Source organism: Tupaia chinensis, unplaced genomic scaffold (genome assembly GCF_000334495.1).
Source record: "Tupaia chinensis unplaced genomic scaffold, TupChi_1.0 Scaffold143705_1, whole genome shotgun sequence".
Taxonomy (NCBI): Eukaryota; Metazoa; Chordata; class Mammalia; order Scandentia; family Tupaiidae; genus Tupaia; species Tupaia belangeri.
This window is the reverse complement of record NW_006203553.1, coordinates 561,157-575,578: the sequence shown is the minus strand read 5'-3', so window position 1 is coordinate 575,578 and position 14,422 is coordinate 561,157. Positions and strand designations below refer to the sequence as shown.

The 14,422-nt window shown below is 41.0% G+C and overlaps 1 protein-coding gene and 1 pseudogene across 2 annotated transcripts in view; one reads left to right on the top strand and one right to left on the bottom strand.

Annotated features, from left to right (window-relative positions):
• The window catches only part of ADAM9 (ADAM metallopeptidase domain 9), a 91,861-nt gene extending 83,011 nt beyond the window's left edge, over positions 1-8,850 (top strand). The window contains exons 20-22 of one of the 2 annotated variants that reach the window (XM_006164745.2): positions 1,735-1,822; positions 4,737-4,804; positions 7,495-8,850. In XM_006164745.2, the coding sequence (XP_006164807.1) occupies positions 1,735-1,822; positions 4,737-4,804; positions 7,495-7,588 (250 nt within the window). In that variant the 3' untranslated portion in view covers positions 7,589-8,850. The remainder of the gene's footprint in view (positions 1-1,734; positions 1,823-4,736; positions 4,805-7,494) is intronic. The other variant, XM_027766811.1, reaches the window with a different exon arrangement.
• A 3,957-nt stretch (positions 8,851-12,807) lies between these two features.
• Positions 12,808-14,422, bottom strand: part of LOC106733417 (cytochrome b-c1 complex subunit 7 pseudogene) — a 2,208-nt pseudogene continuing 593 nt past the window's right edge.

Genomic DNA, 14,422 nt, shown 5'->3' with positions numbered 1-14,422 from the left:
GTAATGATGCTGATCATCTTACCATCGAGGCTGGCAGTCCTTTAAACATGGGGTTCTCAGTTATCTTTTGTTAAAAACAACAGAGAGATTACTTAGAACCCCATGTTTAAAGGACTGCCAGCTCTGCCATATGAGGGTTATGAGATAACTTAGAACCCTAAGTTACGGGTGAGTTAAACATGCGGGTGTGTGACGAAGCCACCACTTGTCACAGGGCAGGGTTAAGAATCACAGTGACCGAACTGCTGCTGCAAATAATAGGGTTCATTTTGCTTCACAGACATTTCTTTCTTTTTTTTTCTATTTAAAATTGATTTTTGCTATCAAAGAGAATGTCCAGAAACATTGAGTACTAAAAAATTTGTTCAAGACATTGTTTTACTGAAATTCCTAATGGAGAGTGAATATTTTATTTTTCTTAACAGCCATTTCTGATAAAGGGGTAAGCAGGGCTCTCTCTGATTTGGGCTTCCTACTTAAAGACTAAAATATGAACTAGAGATAAAAGACATAAGTGTTGAAAATTGTCATCTGTGTCTTAATTTCAAGTGTCAGTTCCTGTAGAGGAAGAGTTTTTCAGTTCTTAATTGCTTACTATATCAAATCTTCCCGGTGTCCTGATAATACCTGTGTGTGTGTTTTTGCTTCAGGGCACATACATTCACCAGAGAGAGACAGAGAGTCAGAGACAGTGAGAAATCCACCCCCCCCCATGTTGGGGGAGGGACGGCCACACTTGTCTCTTCTCCATTCCCTTGGGATCTTGGGAATGCACACACCTGTGCCCAGCATCATTTTCAAGCCACCAGGTCTAGTACTCGAACTGCCTGGCCATGTGGGAATCCAGCAATGTAATTGCTATGCCATCTGCTGGCCCCATTAGCCATAATTTTTATTACATTCTAAAATAGATTTATCTTCTGAGGCTTCCTCTTTCTCTTACTTCCTCTCTCACTTCTGATTGACAGCCTGTGCAGATAACCCCCCCGGCATCTTCCTCGGTTAAGTTTGTGAGCACAGCTGTCGCCCAGACACCTCTGCTTATCTGACTTGCTGGTCCCTCAGTGTGTCTGAACTTAGCTGATTTCAGTCCAGCCAGCCTGGGCTGAACTGTTTGCTGGACTTCCTAAGTTTTAGAATGACACCTTTGAGAATAACCCAAGGATATGTATACTTCATTCTCCTCTATTTTAGGAAGGTTTGAGGAGAAAAGTTAGAGAATACTGACCGATTGGGCAAATCCTTAATTCCTTAGAATTTAGTTCATTTAATGGAAATGTACTTCATAATACTTCGTAATAATGTAAAGATTAAATACATATGAAAGCTAGTAGACATGCCAAGGGGCCAGCAGGTGGCATAGTGATTAAGGTGTTAGACTCCCACATGGCCAACTGTGGTTCAAGTCCTGGACCCAGGGGTTTGAAAATTATGCTGAGTGCATGTGCATGTATGCCCCAAATCCCGAGAGGAGAATGAAGGGATTGTGGTGTGGCCATTCCCCTGGGGGGTGAATTCTCTTTTCTACTCTCTGTCTCTCTATGACAAGCACACATATCCTATGGCAAAAACTTAAAAAAAAAAAAAGCCATAAGAATTTCAGCTGTCTATTGTAACTGTTACTGTAGCTACTGACATCACTGTTCTGTATTTGGAAAAATGCAGGGCACATGTAATGTGTCCTATAGAAATGTTTTCATCTTAATTCAGCTCAGAAGTAATTGTCTCTTTCAGATCAGATGGCAAAAATCAAGCCAATGTTTCTAGACAGCCAGTGAGTGCTCCTCGGCATGTCCCTCCAGTGAGTCCGCCTAGAGAAGTTGTAAGTTGAAATGAAGATTTCTTTTTCTTTACTGTATTGAAGTCTTTCATGTTTAAAGATTAATATGGATAGATAGGCAGTTGGATAAATAGATACTGTTTTAAGCATAAGTTTGTTAAAGGAATATCAGCAGGTCCTTGGTAGCATGCCGTAGGGAAGCCAGGTGCTGAAAACAGGAATAGAGCAGACATAGAACACAGTGGTGTTAACCCAGGTCCTGTGTCATTCCTCCATCTTGGTTTCAAAGCAAGAGATTCTTGATGTCTTTTCCTGTTGGTATTATTATGTTACGTAAATACCACATAGTTTTAAAATCCATTTTCCTATTATCAGAGTCCAGTCTTTTGTTACTATGTACAAGGCTGAAGTGAGTATTTTGTAGATGTCTTTGCGTGTGTGTGTGTGTGTGTGTGTGTGTGTGTGTTTTGTGTGTGTGTGTGTTCTAGGACTTGCTAGTATAGTAGTTACTAGCCATATGTAACTATTTAAATTTCATATAAAATTAAGAGTTTAGTTCCTCTGTCCTACTAACCACACTGAACATGTGGCTGCTGGCCACCGTACCCGACAGCGCAGACAGACATAGAACATTGCCATCACTGCGGAAAATTGTTTCGGACACACCGATCTATGGCATATAGGAATAAATTGCTGGCCTGAAAGACATGTGAATCTTCACTGGAAAATGTCAAAATGCTTATTCACCATTAGGTGATTATATCATGGGATGATTGTGTCATCGGTAGTGTCTAAGCATTTCTGTTGAGTCACATCTTTGCCAACACTTGGTATTGTCAGACTTTCAAATTCTTTACAATTAATGGAGGTGAAATTATTATATCTCCTTCATGTTCATATACCTGTACACACACACACACACACACACACACACACACACACACAATTTTTCTCCTTATCCTGCCCCATTTTCCTTTATAAAAAGGGAACAAAAATTCTTAAATCCTTTCCCCCTTATCATGTATCTTTGAGACTTCCATATCCCTTTGTACATGAGACAGTTGCACAGCTCCCGTGCATGCTAGTTAGAAATTATATGTATATTCTTCATCCTTGGTAATTTTTTTCCTTATTTTATTGTGGCAAAATATATTTAAAATAAAATTTTGCCTTTGTAACTATTTTTTCAAGATTTTTTTTTATTGTGATAAAAAAAATCATTAAAATTAGGCCAGCTGGTTGCGTGGTAGTTGGGGTGGCTGGATCCCAGGTGGCCTTCTGTGCAGTTTGAGGCCCAGACCCAGCAGCGTGAGAGACACCCTGTATGTGCACATGTGTGTGTGTGTGTGTGTGTGTCCAAAATCCTGAGAAGAGAATAGAGGAGAAGGGATTATGGTGTGACCATTCTCCCTGAGGGATGTTTTCTCACTTGCCACTCTCTGTCTGTCTCAAGTGAGTTCACATGCCTATAGCAAATTAAAAAAAATGGTAACATTAAGTTTACCACTGTCATTTTTACATGTACAGTGCAATAGCGTTAAGTGTGTTCAGGTCATTGTGCTACAGATGTCCAGGTCTCTGCAACACTGAAATTCTGTACGTACTCTTGCCCTCTTGGCCCTTGGCAATCACCTTTCTATTCTCTATGATTTTCAGTGTCTTAGATAGTCCTTATTCGTGAAATCATGCAGTGTATCTGCTTTGTGACCGGCTTACTTCACTTAGCATAATGTACTCAAAGTTCAACCTTGCGGTACACGTTAGTAAGATGTGACAAAAGTCCCATCTTTGTCATGCCCACGTAACATTCTGTCATAGGCATATCCCAACATCCTTTATCTGGTCTCCTTTCAGTGGACTTTCAGGTTGTTTGCATCTCTTGGCTATTGTGAATCTGCTGTGGTGAATATGGGGTTGCAAGGATGTCTTCAAGATCCTGCTTTCCGTTCTTTAGAAAATATACCTAGCAGTGGATTGCGGGATTATAGAGCGCTTCTATTTTTAATTCTATGAAGACAGTCCATATTGTTTTCCAAAATGAGTGCACCATTTTCTATTCCTACCAACAGTGCACTGGGTTTCAATTTCTCCATGTCTTCATCAACTCTTGTTATTTTCTGTTCTTTTGATAGTGGCCCTTCTGATGTTTGTGAGGTGATAGCTCATTGTCTTTCTTTAAAATACTGATTGATTGGGTGGGAGGAGGGTTCTTGTGTGGTCTCACCATACTGCAATCTTCTTGGCCTGGCCTTGTGGTTAGCTTGGACCGTAGTTGCATGCCACAGCGTCTGGCCTGTGTTTGGGTTAGGCCAGGAACCTCGTCATTGTAGTTTCTGATTAGCATTTTCAAGTTATTGGTAATGTTGGCCAATGTTTCACATCCCAGTTGGCCATATGTATGTTTTCCTTGGAGAAATGTCTGCTCAGGTTTTCTTGCCCATTTTTTCGCTGGGTTATTTGTTTGCTACTTAGTTGTTGGGTTGGCCATGTATTTTGCATAGTAATGCATCATCCATGGTCTCACCTTGTCATACTTCATCTCTGCTACTTCATCAAGGAAGAATATCATGAATTCTGCAATCAAGGATTCTAAATTAGTGGTTTTCTCTAACAGTTAGGTACTGTATAGATTTGGCAGTAACTTTTTGTAAGGTTTTATTTAAAATACATTGACATGGATTGACATAGAAATGTATTACGGCTTTACCAAGGCAGTTGATTCAAACCAAGATTATAGCACTTTAATATTATTAGATTAAAAAAAATCTTAAATGAGTTAAGTATTTGTGGTAAAGACAGGTTGAATAAGAGAAATATTTTTAAATATCAGAATTAAAAGTACTCCATCGATTTTTAAGTATATGAATTATTTTTATATAGAAAGTAACAAAACTATGTAGAAATCTATTTGTGACTGCATCATGGTTGTAACTTTCATATTATCTTTCCTTTTTAGCCTGTCTATGCAAACAGATTTCCGGTACCAGCTCATGCATCCCGGCAGCCTCCGCAGTTCCCATCCAGGTCGGAAGTGAATCGGCTTTGATTACGTGGCTAGAATAAAACCCAAGGGTTAATGTCTGAACATTTCCCTTGTATTTTAATTTAATTTAGCACTGCTAAGGTATTTATTGCTGAAAATCTAGATAGACCATGACTTGCAGAAAGGCTTTTTTAGAATTTTTATGTAAATTTTTTTATATGAGTGCAGTGTCAAAATGCAATTTTAAAGAAGCCTGAGCAAGAGCTACCATCTGCTGCTGCAGGCAGCCTTTGGTGTGTGTCAGTTTCAAACATAAGGGACCTTGTAATAACCAGCCATAGGAACGCAGGTGGGTTGGCCCAGCCTTTCCACCGAGAATAGCTAGAAAAGCTAGATGTTAGAAGAATATAGACATACGTGCTTGAAGGTATAGGAGACCAAGGAAGTGAGCATTATATGGAGAAGATCCGGGAAAGGAAGGGAGTCTAGAGGTGATCCCAGCTTTGGGGATCACTGCTCTGTCCTGGAGGTGTCCAGCTCTCTGAGAGTTACAGCCGAGAGGCAAGGAAGCCGAGGAGCGCTTTCAGAAGACTCACAAGGCAGAGGGGAGGTTCCCTGGCAAACATCCCAAACTTTGTGTTGGGACCTCAGTGTGAGTGTGAACTGGACTCTCAACTGATTTCTACAGTTTTTAATATTTAGCCCTCAGTCAAAAAGCCAAGCATGTAAGGACAGAAAATGTGATAAAAACCATAAAACCATCAGGTCATAGTAGCTGATTAAGAAGGTATCCAGTTAAATCAGACATGGGCTTTTGCAGTAAATGTAATGATATTGCCATGGAATTAATAGTTAAGATGGGAGATAGCAGATGATGTAGTGGTTATGTTGCTGGACTCCCACATGACCAACTGAGGATCGAGTCCTGGACCTGGTGTCTTGAAAATCCTGTTGTGCACATGTACACGTGTGCCCAAGATACTGGGAGGAGAATGGAGAAGGGATTGTGGCATGGCCATCCGCCCTAGGGAGTGATTTCTTACTTTCCCTCTCACTGTCTCTCTCTCTCTGCTGAATACACATGCTCTAAAGCAAAAAATCTCTTTAAAAAAAGTTTACGTTTGATCATTTCAGCACAGAGTTAAAAACTAAAAAAAGAATCCATGCAACTTCTAGAGCTAAAAAGGACAAGACCTGACTCAATGGATGAGCTTGAAATAGAGGGGAAAGATTTAGAAAGTGTGTTACTACATTTTGCATCACATAAAATGCATCCAGCCCCTCCTTCTCCCATAAGCCTCACAAATTACAATTGGATTGCAACATCGAGTGTCCTAATGTAATCTCTCTGCCTCTTTGTTGTCAAGTTTATTGGGCTGGTGTCCTGGTGCTAAGGGAGCCAGATCCTGGGCTGGCCAGCTGGCATGGTGGTTAAGGCGGCTGGATCCCCGATAGTTGATCATATCACTTGAATCCTGGCCGTGGTGCCTTGAAAAGCATGCTGGGTGCTTGTGCGTGTCTGCCCCAAATCTCAACAGGATGGAGTAATGGAGAAGTGATGACGGCGTGTCTGTGCCCTGTTGGAGGAAGCTTTCTCTGTTGCTCTGTTTCTCTCTCGTGGGTGCAAGTACCCTTGAGGAGAAAAAAAAGTTTATTGAGAGAGAGGAGAGAGACAGCCATCATCAACCTATTCTTCACACTGTTTTCCACCCCTAGCCTCTCAGTCAGCATTACAGGCATGTGCACACAGAAGCCCAGTGTGTATAGGGAGACCTCTGGACGTGAACTTAGGACCTCGCCATGTGGCTTCAACATCACAGAGCCTTGCATTGCCAGGGCACTGCCATGTTGGCCCATATAGAACGATCACTGTGCAATAAGAGTGTGTTGAAATCCAACTGAGGATCAAGAAAGGAATATATAAATTGTGAGACAAATATTCATCAGGTAGTGTTGTAATGGCATTCTAGAACTGGATGAAGAGGATAAGGGAGGGTGCCCACAGGTTGAAAATGAAGATTAAGATGGGCAGGTATAGAAGTAATGGTGGGTTTGATTCTCAGAGTGGATATCATATTTGAGGAAGCTGGAATTTCAACTCTGCATATATTAACACTGAGTTAGCTAGGTTACACTCACCAGTCATTTTTATAACACCGAAAATTGCTTTATCCAGTTAGTATCTTCACTTGTCCTTTATAATTTGTCTTTACAATTTCATATGCTATTTTTTTTAAAGAGAGCTTTTTGTTATAGGGTATGTGCTCTTGCCAGAGAGACAGAGAGAAAGTGAGAAATCTCCCTCCATGGGGATGGCCATGCCACAATCCCTTCTCCTCCATTGTCCCTTTGGGATTTGGGACATGTATGTACATGCACCTGGTATGAGTTTCAAGCTGCTGGGTCCAGGACTCAAACCTCAGCTGGCCATGTAGGAATTCAGTGTCTTAACTACCATGTTACCTGCTGGCCCTTCATATGCTATTCTTTTTTAAAAACATATGAACTCAAACTTTCATACAACACTGTTGACTACTGATATTAATTTAAGGTAGTTTTTCTATTATAGATTCTAATTAGAGGCCCTTAACCATTGAATATCACCTTAGTAATATAAAGGACCCTCGCCTCTTGACAAAAGGGTTGAAGCTGTTATGTTGAGCTGGTGGTGAGTACAGCATTGCTTCATTTAGTCCAGACACACAATTAACTGTCTTTTTCCCCCTCACAGGCCACCTCCACCACAGCCGAAAATATCATCTCAGGGAAATTTAATTCCTGCTCGCCCTGCCCCAGCACCGCCTTTATATAGCTCCCTCACTTGATTTTTTTATCTTCCTTTTTGCAAATGTCTTCAGGGAACTGAGAATACATTTTTTTTTCCTGATATTTTCTTGAAAAGCCTTTCTTCCGGTCAGAACTCTGAATGAAAACAAAGTACAAGACAAACTTTACTAACACAGAAAAGCAAAAACCGAGTGTGTGGGTTGAGAAATACAAGGAGATGAAGTAAATCCAGGGAATTTGGGGTAACATTTCCGTTTCCGTCTTTGACTGTCTTACTCGGCCCTCTGTGAGGGTGATGCCCTCGACGTGGCCTGTCTTATGTTGACCGTGTTACTGCAGCGATGAACTGTATGGATGTCCGCCTGTCATCATGCACTTAACTGTGAATTTCCCACTTTAGTTATCGTTAACGTAGTTTCTGGTTGAACATGTGACAACCTAATACCTATGAAAGTCGATTAGCTGCCAATAATATCTTAACATTTTTTCGTGTTGCACGGATTAATCATCACCATATACTAGAGTCTCGTCTCATTCACTACGTGAACTATCCCGTCTTCAGAAGAGTGCACAAAAATCACGATTAAGATGTAATATTATTTTGAAAGTACAAAATACTCTAAAAGAGTGTGTGTGTGTTCACACACAGTTATCAGTTTCCATTTTTATGATCTTTCAACTATAGATAATTACTATTAGAAGAATTAATTTAATAGAATTTCTATTATGAAATCTCTTGTTAAAGCATGGCATCCTTTTTGCAGTAGCATTATTTTAAATTATTGTATGCTTTCAGGTACGAGGTATTTAATAGCTCTAATCAAATATGTTGATTCATGGCTATAGTAAAGCACTGAGCATCTATTGTTAATCAACTGAGCTGTTGTAAAACCACTTGAGAATTTCATGAGCACTTTAAGTTTGAAGTCTGATTTTTCAAAGCTTGCTATAAATCATTTAGAATGTTTACATTCACTAAAGTGTGCTGGATCATGTCTCTGTTGACACTAATATTTTCATAGAAATTAGGGTGAAGAAAAGAAGAAAGAAAAGGTTTTCTTAGATAAATACAAAAAGTGTCCTGTCTGAGTTATCTCAGCTGTGTTAAAAAATGAATTTTTACTTTGGGAGAAATGGTATGGACAATATAATTTTAAGCACTTAAAAATTTTTCATAACCTTTCATAATAAAGTTTAATAATAGGTTTATTAACTGAATTTCATTAGTTTCTAAAATTTTTTTGTTTGTGTATATATACATATACAAATATAACATTTACAATAAATACTTGAAAACGTCTTTGTGTCTCCCAGTCACTTCCTAAATACTTACCTGTTTGTAATCTTATTAATTAAAGAGTTAAAACTTTTGGTAAAATTCTAGTCGAACTTTTACAGATCCCATCTCACTAATTGTTTTATTTTACCAAATAGCAAAAAATGGCTTTCTGTTTTTAAAAAAAAGACAACCAGTTTTGAAGAAGACAGAAATTTCAATTCTCTGAAGGTAGCACACTATTTTGACAACCAGATACATACTAAAAATTGTGAGATGTTCCTCCCTTCATCTTAAATCTTGGAATGGATTTCTGAAGATGCCAGTGGGCATGTATGCTTACCAGAGAGGGAGAGCCCTCTCAGTGGTATGTGGTCGTGCAGCAATCCTTTTCCCTCCGTTTCTCCATCCTGTCAGGATTTTAGGCATGCAGGTGTACCTGCCTGGCATGTTTTTCAAGTCTCCTGAGCTAGGATTTGAACCATGGCCTGCATGTGGGATCTGGTTCCCAGTGCACAGTGCTCAACCTCTGTGCTATAGGGCTGACCCTGAGTGGGTTGAAGTAAGACTAAAATCTGCATTTCACTTATAAAACCTCAAGTTTTGCAGTTGTAATGTGTATCAGTTTAATTTCACAGTTGGTAATGTATAGCTATATAACTTAACCCTTTTTTTTTTTTCGAAATGAGAATTCCTTCAACGTTTGACTAGTTGGAAAGTTTTTCTAAAAGACTATTTGAACTGGGACCAGCAATTGGCGTAATGGCTATGTCGCTGGACTCCCACGTGGTCGACCGCGGTTCGAGTCCCGGACCCGGTGGCTTAAACTCACGCCAGGCGCGTGTGCGTGCGTGCCCAAGATCCCGAGAGGAGAATGGAGGAGAGGGGATTGTGGCGTGGCCACTCTCCCTGGGGGGTGATTTCCTGCTTTCTGTCTCTCTGTCTCTCTCTGTCTGGCGAGTGCACGCGCCCTATAGCAAAAACCTCTCCAAAAAAAAAAAAAAGAAAAAAGACTATTTGAACTAAATTTCTTTTGTGTATTTTTAATATACTCTGTGTGCTTTTCCCTCAGATTTGTCCTTGATTTATATCTGCATTGTTATTAAACATGTAAAATTTCTTGGTCACAAATGCCGCTTTTTTTTTTTTGAGAAGGGAATTTGTTTTTGTAACCTGTATACAGAGACCGTCGTCGAGCACCATCAAACTGACTCGAAAAGGTCAACATGTTCACGGTATTTATCAGTACAAGATACAAGCACGTGTGAACTACTCAGTACAGTCAGTCATTCACTTTCCCTGGTAACTATCCTGATTCCTTCGAATGCTCATTCTTGGTTTCTCATCTGACTGTTCCTCAAACTGATCTCCCTTTGACTCAGCACTTGGTCAGATGTTCTTGATAGAGGCCGTTCTTAATTTCAAAATGGCTACCTTTCTGTTAAACCTAAAACTGGCCTGCTTTACTCTCACCAAAAGTCGAAATACAAAAACATCGAAGACAAACTGAAAAATTAAGGTCAAACTGAAATTGCTGAAACGTTATTAAAAAGTTAAATTCTAAGGCAAGATAAAATGCACAAAAATTGGAAGCTACTTAATAATCCCAACAGTAGGAAAACCCTGAAATCTTGGTACAAGAGAAGAAATAGTTGGGATGCATAAACTTCGTAGTATTGGTTTGCAGGAAGATGCAACATGTTGAAGTAAAACCATGTGACATAGCAGGAAGAAAGGCTATCTGTAATGAATTACTGAAATGGACGTCACGTGTGGGGTATGGGCATGAATCGTTAACAGGAAATAGCAGGGGAACGGTTAAAATTATTCTTAGGGATCAGCAGATGGCATAGTGGTTGCATTGTTGGATCCTCACGTAGTCAACCTCAGATCAAGTTCCAGACCCGGGCAGTGCATATCCAAGATCACGAGAAGAGAATGGAAGAGAAGGGATTGCGGCGTAGCATCCCACCAGGTGGTGATTTTTTGCTTTTTATCTCTCTGTCTCTCTGGTGAGCACACATACCCTATAGCAAAAATCTCCCTTAAAAGAAAAAATATATATATTTTAAGATCATAGTGATGCAGGAAGCACTATAGCAGCATTGTTTTCCAGGTCTAAGCTTAATTATAATAACAAAAACATTATTGAAAGAACGCTTTAAAATGTTGACAAAAGTTGAAAAGATCTTTTAAAAAGGACTAAAAATAATTGGCATTGTTACTGAAATCTGGGCCCAAAGTTTGGATGCTCACTGATTGGAAACCAATGCTCGTGACAAAGGTTGGTGGAAAGGAAAATTCGCTTTATTCGGGAAGTGAGTGATCTGGGAAGATGGAGGGCTAATTGTCTCAAGACCATCTCCAAAGTCCTGGTCTAGGAAGGATTTTTTTAAAAGGGAAGTCAGGCTGGAGTTTTTCCCGACACAGAAGTTCATCAATTCTTTGGTTGGTCCCATGGAGAAGACGTGATGTCAGGGTTGATGTTTTCACCTCTGGCTTGGTCAGCAAGATCTGATTGTTAGGGCAGAAGATTTGATCTTTCTCATCTTCCTCAAGTATCTCTGCTTTCTGATTTCAGAGCCCTCTGCTCTCTAGTCTCTGGAAAATCTCAGCAAAACAGCGAGGAACACCACTTTAAGGTTTGCAAATATTAAAGGACCTCCTTAACATCTACTAAATGAATAATCAGGAAGGAGTCGTATATAAGTCTGAATCACTCTTTGACTATAGTAGCCTTGTATTTGACTATAGTAACCTTGTATTGCATTTTCCCTTTCTATCAAGGCTGGATCTCTAACTGTGGAATTAAGTACAGTCCAGCTTTTCTTGAAAATGTCTTTTTTCCATGAGTCAGAGAGACAGCACTCCCATCAAGGTCTCTGTGCTGCAATCCACACCGGCCTCAGCCAGCCCCAGATCATGGTGGTGCAATTGCATGCCTTATGTGTTCTGGGAGGTTTTGGGGACTTGAACTTCGATCCTTCCCCCGTGGGTCAGCCTCACAGAGCTGCACCACCATCTGGTTTCCACAATGCAGGTTTTCAGAGCACAGATCAGATTTTATTAAATTCCATGAATGTTTACTGAAACCCTACCATTCTGCAGGTACTGGGTATGTAAGTTCTGGATGGGACATGCTTCCTGACCTTCAAAAGTATGTCACCTAGGAAGAAAGTCAAACATGCATGAATACAGTTTCCTCTGTTAAAGATATGCACAAGGGGGACCAGCAGATAGCGTAATGGCTATGTCGCTGGACTCCCGTGTAGTCAACTGTGATTCAAGTCCCGGACCCAGTGGCTTAAACTCATAGCGGGCACGTGTGCGTATGTGCCCAAGATCCTGAGAGGAGAATGGAGGAGAAGGGATTGGCGGTGTGGCCATCCCCCTTGGGGGGGGATTTCTTGCTTTCTGTATCTCTGGCTCTTTCTCTCTCTGGTGAGTGCACATGCCCTATAGCATAAACTCTTCAAAAAATAAAATAAAAAAAGATATGTACAAGGAAGCCTAAAGAGAGGTATAAAAGAACTAGAAGTTCATTCGGAATCCTTGGTGAAGTCTAAGCACTTGCTGTAACTGTTATTCAAATTTTTAGGAAACAGGGGAAAACCAGCCTTGGGACAATGTTGCCTTTAAAAGCAGTGCTGATCACCAGGTGTGATTGCATGTATGCCCAAGATCCTGAGAGAAGGGGGGGGAAGGAATTGCAGTATGCCTATTGCCACCTGCTGGGTGATTTCTTGCTTTCTGTCTGTCTTTCTGGCAAGTTCACACACCCATGGTGTAGCTAAAAAGCAGTGCTGGTCTGGCATTGGCTCCTACCAATACACTAGTGAGGTGTGCTTTTTTTTTTTATATAATAGACATTTATTTAAAGTAATACACCTGCTGACCAAATTATTTTTAAATTAAATTTTTCAGGTTCGACCCCCACTTCATAATACTTTAAGAACAACCGCATCCTCGATTGCAATCTAGTTACTTTGCCCACTCTTCTCTCTTTTTTCTTTCTCGAATAATCTCTTTCAGATATGGTTCAAGGTGGAAATTCTCCTCCTCATGTTTTGTCCACTGCTCTTTAGGCAAGATCGGCTGCCTCGTGGTCAGGTCCGGGGCTCTCTTAGTGCGAAGCATCCTGTCATTGTAAAGGTTCTCGGGGAGTCTTCTTACGGCTTCCTTCACATCTTCATTCTCGTCTATCGTATCCTCTCGCACTAACCCCAGTTTACTGAATCCTGCAGCATTGAAATACCATTTGCGAGTACCATCCAGCCACTGCCCTGTTGCTGACGCGGCCTGCTCGCCATTTCGCGCTTTTGATCACGTTGGTTTTGCTTGTACGGTCCGGTTGAAATCTCACATATCCATAAACTCACACCTCAGCTGTTATTTTGCATGTGTCAATTCCCCAAGTGAGCATTTGTGTGGGTCCATGGGGCCTTTCAGTATATGTGTCTGCCCACCTATTAATTATTATGAGAGATTAATTCATTCTCCGGGATTTGGAAAGAGAATGTGCATCTGGATGGAGACTGGGGGTGGGAGGGAAGAGGCTGCATCCCAAGGGGATCAGGCAATGCGTAGGACCAAGTCAGAGCGGCCAGAGCACGTGCGGTAGGTAGAAGAAAGCCCAGAGGGCGGGCTGGGGTCTGAATCCAGAAGCATTTAAATCCAGTGTTAGAAATTCCTTCTGGAACATAGGTAGCATAGTTATGGGGAGAATCTTCACTCTCCCACTACAATAAAGAACCAGTACTCACTGCACAGAGGAATTTCTGACCAAGAGGGGGACATTTCGAGTTTTAACCAGATTGGAGGGAAAGGAGACAGATGCTTAGGAAGCCCATGTGGGCAATGCCAGTCAGAAAAACGGAAGCTGATTCTCCCCCTAAATGAAAATCAAGCCTCTCTTTCCATTATCAGAATCTTTTTTACTTATCTGGCTAGTTTTACATGTATAAAGAAATGTTTTTAGAAAGTCAGCTTTAGTAATATGAATATATGTACATTCGTGTGTTTATATGTACATTCGTGTGTAGTTTTTAATTCACAAAGTATTACACTTTTTTTAAAGGTTTTTGCATGTGCAGTCATTGGAGACAGAAGGAAAGAGAAATCGGGGATGGCCAGGCCGCAATCCTTTCTTCATTCTTCTCCTGGGATTTTGGGCACACACATCCGCACGCCCAGTGTGCTTTTCAAGACATCAGGTCCTGGACTCCAACTGAGGTGAGCCCTGTGGGAGTCCAGTGCGGTAACTACCAAGGAGCCTGCTGCCTTCACCTCCTCCTCCTTTTTTTTTAAATTTATTTATTTATTTTTTTATTTTGCCAGAGGGAGCCCAGAGAGGGAGAGGGAAAGTGCGAAGGCGCCCCCACCCCCAGTGGGAATGGCCATTGTTGCAATCCCTTCTCTATCTCTCCTTCTTTAGGGATCTTGGGCAGGCATGCACATGTACCCTGTGCTTTTCAGGCCGAGTCCAGGACTCCTTCCCCTGTTGGCCAGTTCTCCTGAACCACCCCGTTACCACCCAGTTTTGTTTCAGTCTATTGTAGGTCTTGTGCGTTGGCCAGCGAGAGACAGAGAAAGGGAA